Below are 15999 nucleotides of genomic sequence, written 5' to 3'. Positions count from 1 at the left end.
AAGGTGAAACAAAAGAGGTTCAGACTGAATACAAGAAATAATTTTTTCACATAGATGTTGTGCAGCCTCCATCTTTGGCGGTTTTCAAGAACCAACTGGATAAAAGCCCTGGGCACCATGATAGGGCATTATAGCTGACAATGGTTTGCACAGGAGGTTGGACTAGAGGACCTCTTGAGGTCCCTTCCTATTTGAATTCTCCTGTGATTCTATGAAAGCAATTATGGATACTTTATTTTGCAGCTATATGAAAGTATTTTCCAGTTGATAGAAAGACAGTAGATTTTTATATAGGCAGGGGAGATACTTTGGGTCCTGGGAATCCATAATTTGTTTAATTTTAATACATTTCATGTTTTTTCAGACATGATTCATTGTGACCAGTGTAAGTTGTTAGGGACACTTCATGTTCTGTTACATTGCAGCAATTACGGGTTTGAATGTTCTGTTGTTTAGCTACATGTTTGGTTTTTGGTCACTTACCACTTGTAAACTTGGTAGTGTACCCAAATTTCATAAACATGCTTTTTTGTCTGTTTAGCCTCTACGCCGCCCTGACTCCTCTGATGATCGCTATGTGATGACCAAACATGCCGCTATATATCCAACAGAGGAGGAACTTCAAGCAGTCCAAAAAATTGTTTCTATTACTGAGCGTGCTTTGAAACTTGTTTCTGACAACATGACTGAGCATGAAAAAAGCAAGAACAAAGAGGGAGATGACAAAAAAGATGGAAGTAAAGACAGGTAATTTTTTAATTACTTTTCAAGAATTTCATCATTTGTTTCTGAAATTTTTCCTTAAACTCTTATCAATGCTTCTAGGGATTCCCTTCTCTTTGGGTTTTGATATGGTATATGTCACTATGGCCTCAAAAGTATGTGAAATACTCCTATTTTATTTCACTTTTCTGTCTTCTGGATTAGTTTTAAGGTTTTCATATTATTTTAAATGCAACTTTTAACTATCATTCACAGAGCTTTGAAAGGAGTTTTACGGGTAGGCGTTTTGGCTAAAGGTTTGCTTCTCCGTGGAGACCGAAATGTCAATCTTGTTTTGTTATGTGCTGAGAAGCCCTCAAAAACATTACTCGGTCGTATTGCTGAAAGTCTTCCCAAACAACTTGCAGTAAGTAGAATTTAGATTTTTGGATTTGAATTTTGGTAAAAATACTGTAAAAATCTGTCCTCAAGTCAAACGTCTGCAGGGCTCACTGTGCCACATTTCATAGCTCAGGTTCAGTTTCTTTCCATTTTCTGAGTGTTTCCATCTGAATTCAGGGACTATGCTGCATGTTTTGTTTTCTGTATATTGTGTCCATACAAGAGTCTGTTTACACTGATACTTCACTGCTAATCGTCATTTAATAGATTTCATTTCATTGGGAAATAGAAATGAACAGAAGACAGACTATTACTCAGTTACCAGCAGCGACAGAGGTAATTTGTGCTGTGTTATAAGAAGTTTGCTGCCTGAAGGTCAAAGTTCTCCATTAATGCCAATCTGTTTGTACTTACATCTTGTTTCCAATTTGTATGTGTCAGTGCTTTGTAGTTCCACAATTACGTACGGGGGGCGGGGAGTGCGCGGTATTTCTTCTTTAAAAAAAAAAAGTTCATGTAGTCTTAGACCATCAATGGAATTCATACAAACCGTTTGCTGTATTTCCACACGAAGTGAAAGTATAGAGCTCTCAGTATAGTCTGCTCTCTGCTGAGCAAAGCCTGTCCACCAAGAATGCTTGTCACAGCATTAGTATTTCAATACTGTCTGGTAAAATGTTATGCAGAAATACTGGCATGGCACAAGCTTTAGCGGGATTAGATTAATTAGAAAATAATCTTGAGTTTGCTCTTGTTTGAAGTAACAGAACAGAAGAAAATTTAAAAACTGCACATCTTGATCTGGCTTTGTGGAAAAGTCACGTCCCACTAGTTTGTGGAAGAAAGTGACAGGTGCTTACAGCTTCCCTTTGGGGATATTTAGAATTATTAAATGTAGTTGCAAGAAGGAATTCAGAAAAACCACCTTGTTAGTTACTTGTTAGTTAGTTAAATGTTGTTTACATTTTTTTCCCTGGTGTTTATCCTGCCCTTTGTTCTTAACATGTTGTGACAACCAAATACAGAACGTACCTAGCAGTACCCATACTGTAACTGCAAGCCTGAAGAACCACCCCTGCATCTTTGTGCTTTCTAAAGGCTCCTGTGTTCAAATGAGAAACATATCCAGCTGACATTATAAGAGGCACTGAGGCTTTTCTTTATCTCAAACATTGCCAAGATTCTTGTTATGTAACTTACTTGTATATGAATTTCCTTCCTGGGTAGTTTTTTTTCTTTTGCATGCTTGGTGACTGCTGCGGATTTTGATTAATGATTCGGAAACTGTATGCAAGTCCATATATATCTCTTAATTGTGTATACTGTGGTTTCTTTGAATATAGAGGTATCTACTTCACATTATTCTATTGCATTTCTGTCTTTCTGTTAAAAATACTGTGTTGAAATCAGTTTTCTTCCCCATACTTTTATTGGCCACATGCTAATGGAAATTTCTGTTTCTCGATATTTAGGTAATAAGTCCTGAGAAATACGATATCAAGTGTGCAGTCGCAGAAGCAGCAATAATTTTAAATTCATGTGTGGAACCCAAAATGCAAGTTACTATCACACTGACATCTCCAGTCATTCGGGAGGAGAACATGAGGGATGGAGGTTGGGAAGTTGTTAAAGATGTTACTTCTTTCTCACCTGTTTTTTTTATGTTTATCTTTTCTGCTTAAGATGGCATTAAGGTCCTGGAAGGCAACATGCTGGCACATGTATTTGATCGAAACCTTATTTTTCAACAACCAGTCTCGGTAGAGAGCAGTTGGTTAAAATAAATGCTTATATGACGGGTTTATTTAATTTTTAAAAGTTCTAACTTTATGTTCAACCTCAGCTTTCTGGAAAAGGTACAAACTTGACTATTTTTTTGCCGTCTTTTAAAATTATGTGGAAAAATAAGTATTTTATAGTAAGTGGCTATAAACTGGCTTTCTAGAGCACTATTGCCCTAAGAGAAAGATTTGTGTGGTTTTAGAAAATCAAATCACAGGTTTTTGGGTTTAACTGGATCAATATTACCATTACTTACACATTCCAAATAGCAGCGCCACTTAAAATGCACTTTTATAATACTTTTTGTGGTAACAGTACTTCTAACTTTAAAAGACGACGTGATTTTTTCCAGCTCTCTGAGGTTGCTTTTTGGTCTGGAGTGCTTTTTTAGTATATTTTAGGCTCCTGGTATTACAATCAGTCTTCTATCCAACTGGCAAACCCAGACGAGTACAATAAGAAATGGCTTTGTCATTGAGCTGAAGCAGAAGGTGGAGCTTGTAAATCGATTTATGTTTCTGAAGTCCACAGTTTCTCTGGTGCCAGCAGCGTTGCTTTAGGGTCTGTTCTGTAACACTTTCAAAGCTCCAAAAGCTTTTAAGCCAACAAGCATGATTAATTGTCTGCAGTACATTGGTTCTTTTTGTTTATGGGTCAGATAAAATTAACTTTGTTTCCTTTTAATCCTCTATTTTCATAGTTGAAAGAGATCATGGCAAACAGGGTTCTGGTGTTTGACAGTGAACCTACAAATAGGAAATCTGAGGCTATCTTAACACATCTTATATGCAGGTTGAAAAAAATTGTATGTGTGTATGTATACATGTGCTTGTGTATATACGTATTGATATAAACCACGGAGGTTTTTTTTATTTCAGCTCATCATTACATGTCCTCTAAAATACTTGAGGTTTTTATATTGCATTAGTAAGTGTTCTGTAGCTGTGACTAGTGCATTGTAAGCAAGCTGTGTTAACACAGTCATCCTACATAACCAGAAAGAAAAATTTCAAGATGTGTTCACTGGTTTGGATGACTTCTGAAGAGTCTTTAAGAGTGTTTTGAACATTAATTTTAAGCTGTGCATATTGTTCCTAGCTATAAAGGCTTTGTACATGTACTGTCACACCCAACCAATTCTACTTTTTTTGACAAGCTAAGTGTAGCATTACTCTTGGTTTGTCTGTGCTGAATCAGATTTCACATATTATTTAAGTTCATAAAGAATACTTTAACTTAAAAGATTTGATTATTAAATTAGATTAACCATTAAATGAAGTTAACCTTAAACACCATGTTTATTTCTTACCGTACTGTGCAAAAGTGTAATACTGATTCCTGCCACAATACTCAATTTCAATTAAGTGGTTTCTGGCCTAAAATTCTATAATGTGGACTAAAAATAAAATGAATTTCAAATTACTACCATCAATCCCTTAATTTATGCCACCTAAAGGAAACAAATCTGTATTTTTGTCTGACCCACACTTGAGTTAAAATATCACTGTGTCTTTATTCACTGCTGAATGCAGTACTGCTGCTAGGCAAGCAAAATCAAGTTAGATTTCTCTTCAAGACACTGAGCAGTATAAAATGGATGTGCAGAAAAGTTCACTTTTGAAACTAGAGCAAATAGAAGACTGAATTGCAAATAATTGCAGTGAAGAAGGCCTTATTACGAAGACTGCTGCTTATTTGCTGCAGAGTAACAGTATGTGTTTATGTTTTTTCTTACTGCAGCTTCTTATGCTCTGTGTCTTACAATGATTTAAAGTTTTCATTTTTCTTGGCCCGCTTGGGGACCTAGTTCAGATGATAAGAAAGGCTTTACTGGAAGAACCCGTTTGAGTCAAGATGAGACTAAGACTTGCACATGGAGTAGAATCACGTTTGATGTGTAATAATTCCATTACATGATAAAAGGCTAAAAAAAAATACAGTGCAATAAAATTGTTAACCGCATAGCAACTGTTTCTTACAGTATTATGCGTTTGACAGTTTACCGAATCTGATATATTCAAAGTGCTCTAACCCCTGCTGTGGAATCTTTCCTTCAGCAAACAAAGTGTACATATTTATAAACACATACATGTGTGCGCGTGTGTCTCTTTTATCCTTAGCTAACCGCCCCGGTCTAAAGCCTGCTAGCAGAGGGACTTGATTCCTATCAGGGGTTCCTGCCAAGACATCGGAAGGATTTTTGACCAAGGTTTTCTAAAGCTCAGTGTCACACCTGCCATGCTTTACAAAGGAGGGGGTTTGGATGCATAGTCCTGGCATCTACTGTTACTTTGTGGTTTGTTTTTTTTTTTTTTTTTCTTTTCGTCTTTGTCTCTCTCCTAGAATTAAGCAGTGTTCACACTAGTCCTGAAATAGTTGACTGGGTAAAATGTATTTCCCATAATAAAATTTACCAAAATTTATATACCTGTTAACTTTCAATGAAGAGGTAGTGTGGACACGGCATGTCTAACTGATTAACCCCTTATATTTAGGCTAGTAATAATTAAGTTATATAGGGTGAGAATTTGTGCTTGTGTTTTGTAAATTAATTCTGTTTTTTGTCTTAGCTTAACGGGGTAGTAGGTTAGGCATCTGAATTTAGTTAAATAGTCTTTAAGGGGTTAATCCTGAAATGTGAAACAGAAGCAAAAATCCACACATTAAATATTACAGGAGTTTCCTTGATACATGTTTTTCAGTCAATGTGTTCTCAGTGCAATAGGTGCCTTGGCAACTTCTGACTTTCAGAGTCTTTTTAAGTTTCAAGGGTATCCATATGATATCTATTAGTAGCACAGTTTAGACTGACATTTCCAGTACTGGGTAAGATTGTCTTCTGTGCACTTACAACTGTAATTCTTCTTAGTAAAATTATTTTCCAAATTGAAGTTTTTTAGAGCTAGAAGTAATTGGAGTTTCAAATTATGTAATGAGTTATTGTGCTAAAAGTTTGCACAGTGTCACCTATTTGCATATTAGTTTTAGAAGAATGTAAACTTGACTTAGACTACTAGGGCCAACAACCCATTTTTGGTTTGGGGTTTGGTTTTTTTTAGTTTATCAACCTTACTTTGCCACTTTTTTCCTGCTGTGGGTTTTCTCTAAATGTACTCCTTGTCTCTTATATCTAGATTGTACTCATTTCATCAGTTACCTTACCTGGCACTTGTATAGGTTTGGGGCTTTTTTTCCTTTTTTTTTGTTTTATTTTAAAGGAAATACCGCTTTAAATGTCTTCATTTGCTCTGTAAATGCCTTGTTAGTGCAGATTTTCATCTTTCCACTTTAACATAGAGTCCATAAGTTTGAGTATCCATGTGAGAAGATACCTATGTTCTTCTCAGCTTCGTTCTTATTTTGAAGTCCTCCCTCTTTTAACCCTCTGCAGAGCAATGGGACTATCTTACAAAAATTATCAAATCTGAATATAGTACTTCAGATTAAAGTTAATTATTATATTGCAAAGTTGTACCACCATGTTCATTCATGGCTTTTTAGATCTCTGTACAGTAAAGTATCCTATTATTTATTTTAAATCTGTGTAAAATAGGTGGTTTCAGAGCTGTCTTTCTTTCTGCAGCATTCTTAAAAGCTTCTTCCTGCAGGCATGTTTCATGAGTCTCAATGTATCTCTCTTTTTAAATTTTATTCTCCGGCTTACGTAAACTTATATCTTGCTGGAGTAAACTACATTGTTACATCCAGCCAGCTCCTGTGAAATGAGTGCCACTGAATGAGGGCTTTTTGTTTCATCTTACCTGGTGTAACACCAGTTATTCTGGTTGCTAGTCACAATAGCCATTTGCATGATTAGTAAAACAGAGAACTTTTAAAGCTGATCACTGCATTATATCTGTACACTTTTTAAGTAACCTGAGGATACCATTTCACATTGTTCAGTGGTTCCAGTTTCATTGATTAAACCACTTCCAAAAAGGCCTGTGGTCTCTTCCTTTTTGGTAACAAAGCAATCGGCTTGGTGATTAAATCCTTTTCTGAACATTTAAATGTACAAGATCTACTATATTTTCTTTATCTTTCAGACATTCTGCTTTGTTTTTTAAACTATTCCTTGCTTTTCTTTTTCCTGTTGAATCTTAAGTAAAGCAGTCCCTTTTCAGATCCTTCCTTGAATCCTAAATGATATTGAAGCACAGATATAATGGGCTGAAGAATTTTATTTCTAAGAGTAGAAGAAAGAGAGGGTACTAGAAAATAATGGAACTCTGTAGTATTTCACTTTCCTTTAGTCAGGTTTTTAAAGCAAAATAATTTCAAGTTCAAGGTATGAGACAGATAACATCATTACTAAACATCTAGTACTTCTAAGATTTGTTATACTTAGTTTTTGTTTTAAAGAATAGGTTCCAAATAACATGCGACCATTAAAATTTACGAGAAACTAAGTTTGAATGTTTCTACTTGGTTAAAGTGGATTTTTGTGTTCCTTCTGTCTTGTGTTCTCTGTGCTGGTGCACTGTGTCCAACCATCCTTCCTTCAGTATTTAATTTTAGGGGATATATGTTTTTCCAGTGTTAGCTTAAATAATGAAGTACTATGCATTGCATAATCTGCAATGCACTTGAAAATAATCGCAGAGCTAAAGTATAACATGCTCTTGATCTTCACACTGGGCTGATGCCCTAATCCTAATTTAATGGCTTTTATTGAACATTTACATTTGTTGTTCAAGGGTTTAAACTTTAAATGGCATGTGTGACATTGAAGCTACTTTAAGGAAGTGTCTTGCTCACCTGGTCAAACACCCATTCCTCACTGCATTTTGCCAATTCAATCCATTTTAGATGTAACCTCGGGTATGGTGAAAGACCCACCGGACGTCTTGGACAGGCAAAAATGCCTTGACGCTCTGGCTGCTCTACGCCACGCTAAGTGGTTCCAGGTTCGGAACATCATTTTACTTTCTTCTTGTAGCCTTATGAGAGATTAGTTCAGTTGCAATATAAATGTTTAATTGTGTGAAAACACGCAGCGTTGTTCATGCTAATAATACTTCATATTTTTCTGGTTCCTAAATTTAAATGTAGAAGGTTGAGTATGGAGGAACTGCTTTACGCAGTTATTGCTCATTTGACATGATTTTTTTTTTCTGGTCATTGAGGAGGCGATGTTGAAAGTTTGACTCGCTTGGGGTAATTATATGTTGTATATTTGTTATATATTCCATAAGGCTGCAGAGTAACTTTGCTTTAAATAATGGAATATGTGTTTAAAGCTTTGTGTTTAGATTTAAGACTTTTTTTCCTATTTCTTTAAGTGCATTAAGTGTAGGGAATGAAAGGTGAGAAGCAACTGTTTGGTTTAGTGACTTTGCATTCTGGCAAAGGCACGATAAAGAAACCAAACAGATTCCCTTGACCTTTCAGTCTCTATACCTATTTCTTAGATCTTTACTTTATCCTTTTCATTTCTAATATAGAAAGATACTGTATTTATTGTTACAAGTGAACACAGGTCAAAGTGTACAGGGGATCAAGAAATGTTATTCTTGTATAACCTGTGCACTTTGACTTCTACCACCTTAAATTACTAACCCTGTATAAAATACTGCTGTAAATGGCAGCTCATGGAATAAAGCTGTAGAATGATTTGTTTCAATCTTGTATCTGAGCTTCCATTGAACAGTGGTATTTTAGTCTTTCAACAAGTCCTATTTGCTGTAGGTGCTGGGATTAATTAATTTGATTTTGTATTGGTCTCAAGGCTAGAGCTAATGGTCTGCAGTCCTGTGTGATTATCATACGTATCCTTCGTGACCTTTGTCAGCGGGTTCCAACTTGGTCTGATTTTCCAAGCTGGGTGAGTAATGTTCTTTTGAGTGCATCCTTTTAATACACATGGTACTGCAAGTAAAGCATAGCAAGATGTTACTACAATTTTTAAATGTAGACTTTTTCAAGAAGTAATGCAAGATTTTGTTTGGGTTTTTGATCCCCCCCCTGCAACAAATGATCCCGATTCTCTCTAAAAAATTAATTTTCTGAGGTTTTGTCATTTGGAGATGGAATTTCTTTTTTCCCTCAAAAGGGATTTTCTTGTTCTTTTGTATGCTTTGTGGGTAGCATTCCGATTCTGGATTTTAGCATTTTTTCCTTTACTCTGTATAAAAGAATCTCATTTTTTCTAACTACCTACTCTGAACTGCTTGGAGTTTACTGAAGCTTATTTAAAATAATGTCAGCTGTGCCCAGATAGTTCTGTGACAACAGAAGGGCTACTTGAAAGAGTAAGTCACAGAAATTCCTGTGATCAATCATATGTCCCTTCCGCAAGATGAAATACCACAGTACTTCAGTACAGTCTGCAGATGTGTCACCATTAGCATTTTAATCAGTGTCACTTAGATCTCTAGGTTCTACCGGGTTACCTCTCTTAATTCTTGCAGCTGAGTGTTCTTGGAGCATTCCTTTTGCTTTGGCTATCTTAAATGATGCTCTCCAGGAGTGGAAATTGTGCTCTAAATATTAACAGATGTTCAATCTGTGGATCGGACAAAGTTAGTCTGAAACAGCGTCTCTCAAATATGTATGGTCTGGATATAAACTTAGCTCCCACTGTTTTCTTTCACAGACAAAATTCTGTTGTGCTGTGCCGAGTTTTGGCAGGAAGAGCACTAACATTGTCAAGACAGTTTGAGCAGTTGGCATTATTTCAATGAGAAATGTTTTACAACTGTATTAAGCTTGCAGACAATTCTATCAAATTACTTCTGATAGTATTATTGCTTCTGGAAAAATGTGGAGCAGTTATTAATTTTTTAAATATTAAGTTTTAAAATATTTAAGTAAAATAGTGCCAGTTTCTGTGCTACATTTAATGAAAGGCACAATGCACAAATATAGCTTAAAAGAAGCTAAGAAGTATGTAAGTGCCCTCTTAATATCACTATGATACTGAGTTGCCAAAGAATAAACCCTGGCATACTTTCAGAAAAACATCCTTAGAACTGTTGCAGCACACAGCAGGCACAGAGATGAAGAACAAGGAATGTTGTTTCATATTTCTCACATTATCTCTTCTAAGTCACATCCAGAAGGGAAGAGAGGTGTGAAACAGTCTGTCAGGCTTAGCTGTGTGTCAGTTCTCTCCAAAAGTGATTTGCTCCTGGTCCTTGATGCATTGTCAGTGATCAACATTGAAGTCTGTGTAGTCAGCTGTTCTTTTGGCCTGTTGGCAGTCTTACTGATAAAAACAATGACAGAATGAAAATGGTGATTTTAAATATATGTAATTCCTGCCAGTCACCGGTGGCATTTCATAGATTGAAGAAATGTGGTTTTCTGCATACAGAACTTCTCCTAATCTATATGCTAGAAGCCTGTTACAGAAAAAAGAGATGCCAGAGCTTAAAAAAAAAAAAAAAAGTAGTTGTAAAAATAGAAGATATTAGGAAGTCTAAATATGGACATTAGTAGCACCCTCTTTATACACCTAAAAATAAAAACTAAATTAGAAGAATTTTGTCAAGGTCCTACAAGTTAGAAGGAGCTATTATTTAAGGTTGATTCTTCAAACTTGAAATCCAGCCTTTCATGCACATACGACCGGGGCATCATAATTCACATTTTTCTAGGATTAAGTTGCAGACTCTATTGTATGAGGATCCAAAAGAGCTAGGCTTGAATAAATGCAAAAACGTTATTTGTTTTTTTTCTTTCCTGCTGTATTTTGCTTCATACTTGAAAACAACTAAATTACTGTTGCTAAATCCTGAGTGATGCAGTGGGAGTATGGAAATACCATGCTCAAGAAGTGGTATTTGTCAGTTAAATGAAACTAAAATAGAAAGGAATGGGCACCCTTAGTAAAGGATTGTAATCAACACTGCCTGTAGTTACTTGCATGCATCAGAATAGGGATTTAGTCCTGGTAAGTAAAAATAAAAGGCAGCATTTGAACAATAGTAAACTCAGTGGGGGAGTCAAGGACCAAAAAACAAATCCCTCAAAAAAGAAGAGACACATTGTTTGAGAATTAAACTTGCCAGAGAGGTTGTATTGAAACATCCATTTAGTGCTGAAAAAAACCCCAAGGAAAGCTATTCTTCACTTTTGCAAATACCTTTTGTAGCTTTTTCTGGAAAAAATAGTGGCTAATAAAAGTAAACAATGGAAATAATTCACAGGAAAAAACTATTTAAAATAGAGCTAATCATTTAAACCTTTTTAACTCATATCAAATATTGTATAAACTTTAGAAAACCTGTTTATCATCAAGGCGTTTTTATACTTGTTTAACATCTGAGTTAGTGTTAGCCTATATGCAGGAGAAAACTTTCTATGAACTTCAGTTTTGCTAAACTGAAGAACTAGTAATCACTTAAAGCATCAGAAAAGGTCTTTTAATGTTTAAGGTTCTGTCCTCCTGTAGAAAATGTTTATTTTTCTATAGCATCCTCTTAATTTTATTACATATACTGTGTGCTGTTTATTCATGTGGCTGACAGATTCAGGTGACATGCCATGTTTCATACTCAAAAAATGGCTGGACAAGATGTCTACTTGCATATGTAGGCTACTACTGTATAAATTTCTACAAGACTTTTGAAGAACTTGTGATGAGAAGAAGCGTATCAGTACAGTACTCAATATTAATCTTGTATCAGTTTTCTTTTTATTCATCTTTTTAGAATATCTGATAATTTTTTTTTTAATATTTTAACTGAAAGTGTTGTTCGTGTAATGTTCTGCAAAATTCCAGACTCAAAAGTTCCGTATTGAACAACAGTAGCAGCTTTTTTTGGTTTTAATCCATCTTCTAAATTGGCTGTGTTTTCTTATTGTTGTTCTAGGCTATGGAGTTACTTGTGGAAAAAGCAATTAGCAGCGCTACTGGACCACAGAGTCCTGGGGATGCGCTAAGAAGAGTTTTTGAGTGTATATCTTCAGGAATCATCCTTAAAGGCAAGTTGCATTTGATCAGCGTCTGTATACTTATGCTTAACTAATGTAAAATCTGTAATCTTGGTTGAAATAAGGCAGAAATATGCTACTAATTAGCCTAACCATTGTAGGTGGTCCTGGTCTTCTGGACCCTTGTGAAAAAGATCCTTTTGATACACTTGCTGTAATGACAGATCAGCAGCGAGAGGATATTACTTCGAGTGCACAGGTAAGGAAACGTATGCGTGAAGTAACTAAATGAATTGGCTAGTTTTGGGGGCTTTTTTTGTTTTGGTTTGGGGTTTTGTTTTGTTCTTTTTTTTAAATGAAGCTATGTAGTGGACATGAGTTTTCCGTTCTTAAGAATATTGTTCAGTCTTTCAGATTATCAATTTTAAGCTAGGCAATAAAAATGTCACAACAGAGGATGTATAATAGTGTTCATATTTGCACTAAAATGAACATATTTTCCTGAAAAGTTTGAAGCACTCCCATCTACATATATCCATAAAGATACTCTATAGCACTATGTTATTAGATTTAAAATTACATTGGCATTTAATATTTTATAAATAAATCTGTGTAAGTTTATTTTTAATATTTATTGTATCCACTTACAGCATTAACCATGCACGCATGCAGCTTGAGAGGTTACTGCCCCTACACTTAATTTGATCCTTTTGCTAAAGATTACTAATGCATAATGGGACGTGTGACAAGCCTTGGCTGTTGCAGTCTAAGTACAGCAGCTAAAACACATGTACATTATTTTTAAGCTAAGATGATACATGTTGTACGGAAGCGGCAAATGTGACGTAACACATTTTATTGTGTTGACTTAGTTGAGGGAAGGAGGAGGGGATAATGAGAGCTCAGGATAATATCATACACTGCTAATATTCTTCATTAATTGCTTGACAAAGTACGCAAAATTGACATTTGTTTCTAACAGAATATCCTCTTTCTACCCTTTTTCTAGTTTGCACTGAGGCTCCTTGCATTCCGTCAAATACACAAAGTTTTAGGAATGGATCCGTTACCACAGATGAATCAACGCTTCAACATCCATAATAATCGTAAAAGGAGAAGGGACAGTGATGGGGTTGATGGATTTGAAGCAGAGGGAAAAAAAGACAAAAAAGATTATGATAACTTTTAAAAATGTTTGTCATCAATGCTAAGATCAAAGGTGATAAAAAGTCCATTTGTTGCCTTGCTTTTACTTCATTCATAATAATGTCTGTTTAAAACATCCAAAACCAACTTGGGAATTAGATTTGGAAGAGAACAACCTAGCTCTTCTGGAAGATTCTGAATATTTTAATGGATGTACTGTACCAGACAAATTATGGATGGAAAGACTGCAAATGGAAACTCTATTGTCAAATGAAAAAATAGTTTTCCCTTATTGCATTTTCTTTAAATGTGTTGCTAACTTTAGTAACTTTTCTTCTTTTTTTTGGTCTTTTTTATTAACAAGTGTGTTGTTGTCTTATCTTGACTGTATTTAATACAGCATTTGTGCTTCTGTTGCTATGTGTATTTTGACTTTTTATTTAGAAGTTTTTTTGTTTGCCTTTGACACTAGTTGTATAAGTTACTTTGTGTTAGATAGTATAAACTGTTCCCCTCCCAATTAATATTTCACAGAACTTTTTTTTGTAAAGTGAGGCTGCAGGATTATGTTTTTTTTTCTAAATGTGAAGGGGTTACAACACATAATTATCCTGCCGTACGAGTGCTCAGAATTAAATGTTTTTGCCAATCTCGTGGCATTTGTCTCCTTAGTGTGATATAACGGTGTAATTAAGACAAATTTGTGTTAATCTAATCAAGTTTGCTGTTAGTTGTGCATTAGCAGTATAAAAGCTAATATATACAGTATGGTCTTGCAGCAGTTTTAAAGCAGCTACATAATTGATCAAGTTTTGCATGATGTTTTTGTTCTTAATAGAAGGGCTTTTAAAACTACCATCTTAGATTAAAGCGTAGGTCTTTGTAAGATTGACTTTGTGACATAGCAAGGCCAAAAAATAACTTTCTGATTTTCTTTTCTCAATATACAAGCAAAAGCAGGCATTTCCCATTTAGACAAAGTTAGTCGTTCTTTTCAGTCAACTTTGTCAATATGATGTTAATGCCTCTCAGCCCTTAAAATAAATGTTTGTCATATCAGTGCCTGTGAGGTTATTCCTTATAGCTATTCCTGTATAAACTTTCTGTGATTTTTTTTTTTCCCAATAATTCAAACTCTAAAAGTGAAGTATTACTGAAAAAGTGAAGGTTATCAAAGAAAAAAACCCAGAAAATTATTTGATGTGGCCATAGTGTATGCTTATGTCTCTTTCAAAAAGCTAAATATAGCAGTGATGTAAGTAAAGTTACATCATACTGTTGATGTATGCTCTGGTACACAGGTGTGATTTGTTGTCACAGCACTACAGTGGAATACACAAATGAAAACTAAAATCTATTAAATTACTAAAATATATTATACACTGGAAACTGAAGTTTCACTCATTCTGCTCAATGTGTATTATGCTTTGTTGCAAACCCATAAAACACAGATTAACATAGACTAACATTCTGGTAAGTATTTTCTCGATGGCTGTAGGAGAGTATCACACATTAGAAAGATTTTTTTGTTATTTCTGGTACCATTTATTAAAAAAACCTTTTGTTCCATATTGAGGTCGAACTTATCTTTGATCTTTTTAATAAGTAACTCTTGGAGTAGGGCAATGTTTCTGTTTGCAACACCTGCTAACAGCATGGGCCTATGGAATAAAAATACAATTATTTTAGAAAAATGAAGGGAGTCTAAAGACTTAAAAAAAATTAGTACAGTGTTCTTCAAACATCTGAGTGCAATTTTTAAGGGAGTAATTATTAGTGGTTAGCAAATAAAAGGAAAGCTTTCTCATGATAGGAAAGATTTCTTACTAATTCCAGCATCAGGAATATGCTTTAAAAAAAGACTACACTAGTTTCTGTTGTCCAGCCTTGATGCATAGCTCCAAGCATGTGCTTGTTCTTAGTCTTTTTTTAAGAGGTATCTTGCTGCCATGGTGTCCAGTTAGCCATTACTATTTATTTTGAAAGCTACAGGTGCTATTCATGTGGCTAGTTCAACTCCATACCAAAGTTTTTTTCCTCATAAATCAAACTTGTCTATTCAGGCATGTGACCCTAAAATTTAGGATTTAAAAGGTCAAAGATTTATTTTGTATTTCCTGTATTTTTGTTCTCCTGGCTTTTAACTCTTAACCAGTTTCTGGATCTTTTGAAATACTGTATACTTAAAAGTGATTCCACATTAAATATGAAGCTGTGACCATGATTTTTGTGCTGTGTCGTGAAGAGTGAATTTGCAGTTTGTTTCTGGTTTTCTTGCCCATTTTAATGGGCTATTTTTGGTAACTTATGACTCTTCATCTAAGAAGAGAGGAAAAACAAGGTTTTGAAAGGTACAGAGCTAGCTTTGACTTTAATTATTACACGATGCACTTAGGAAGACAAAACAGACAAAGTAATCAATTTATGAACAAGTAATCAGTTTAATAGCATGTGTTTTGGTAATGCTAGCAGTTTACTAATAACAAGTGTTTGCCTTTTTATTCAGCAACACTGTGTGTTAAATCTCAAAATCCAAGGCACCATAGTCACCATACACAAAAGAAAAATTTGCAGAGCAAGAATTTTCCCCTCAGTGCTTACCTTAGAGGAACAGTTTGTGAAAACATGAGCTGTTCTGCTCTGAAGCTTTTTCAAACTTTGACTTGTGTGCCTAGTTTATAGGTGTGTCCTGTCCATGAGTAGTGTGGTTTCACATGGATTCCTGTATAGAGACATTGCTAGAAATTAAAGTCTGTTTGACATAGTCCGTCAACTTCTTGCTCGATTATGAAATTCTAGATGAACTGTCAATCTTACACAGGTATTGAGTGTGATGGGTTCATTTGCTGCTTCTATTTTTAGACCTATTTCACTAACCAGAAGTGATTTAATGTGCTTAAAATTGTTGTACCTATCACATTTCTGAGAGTTGGAATTCACTTTAAGTATTCCTACAACAATTTGTATGCATATTTAACATTCTTGTTGCTGGTTGAATATCTGCTGATTAAGTGTTCACACAATGCCGAATTCATTTCTTTATTAAACAATTAAGGCTTGTTGGGCTACCCAAATGGATTTTAGTAGCAT

General features: G+C 35.0%; 1 protein-coding gene across 1 annotated transcript in view; it reads left to right on the top strand.

Annotated features, from left to right (window-relative positions):
- Positions 1-13794, top strand: part of ZFR (zinc finger RNA binding protein) — a gene marked incomplete at its 5' end in the record, with an annotated part of 46245 nt that extends 32451 nt beyond the window's left edge. Inside the window, 8 exons of the mRNA XM_082013120.1 lie at positions 542-747; positions 979-1129; positions 2577-2718; positions 7696-7793; positions 8615-8710; positions 11703-11814; positions 11925-12022; positions 12773-13794. Coding sequence (XP_081869246.1) covers positions 542-747; positions 979-1129; positions 2577-2718; positions 7696-7793; positions 8615-8710; positions 11703-11814; positions 11925-12022; positions 12773-12952 — 1083 coding nt within the window. The 3' untranslated portion in view covers positions 12953-13794. The remainder of the gene's footprint in view (positions 1-541; positions 748-978; positions 1130-2576; positions 2719-7695; positions 7794-8614; positions 8711-11702; positions 11815-11924; positions 12023-12772) is intronic.
- Positions 13795-15999: the final 2205 nt, after the last annotated feature.

This window comes from Phaethon aethereus (genome assembly GCF_964289735.1).
Source record: "Phaethon aethereus genome assembly, chromosome: Z".
NCBI classification, from domain to species: Eukaryota; Metazoa; Chordata; class Aves; order Phaethontiformes; family Phaethontidae; genus Phaethon; species Phaethon aethereus.
This window is presented reverse-complemented; position numbering and strand designations above follow the sequence as displayed.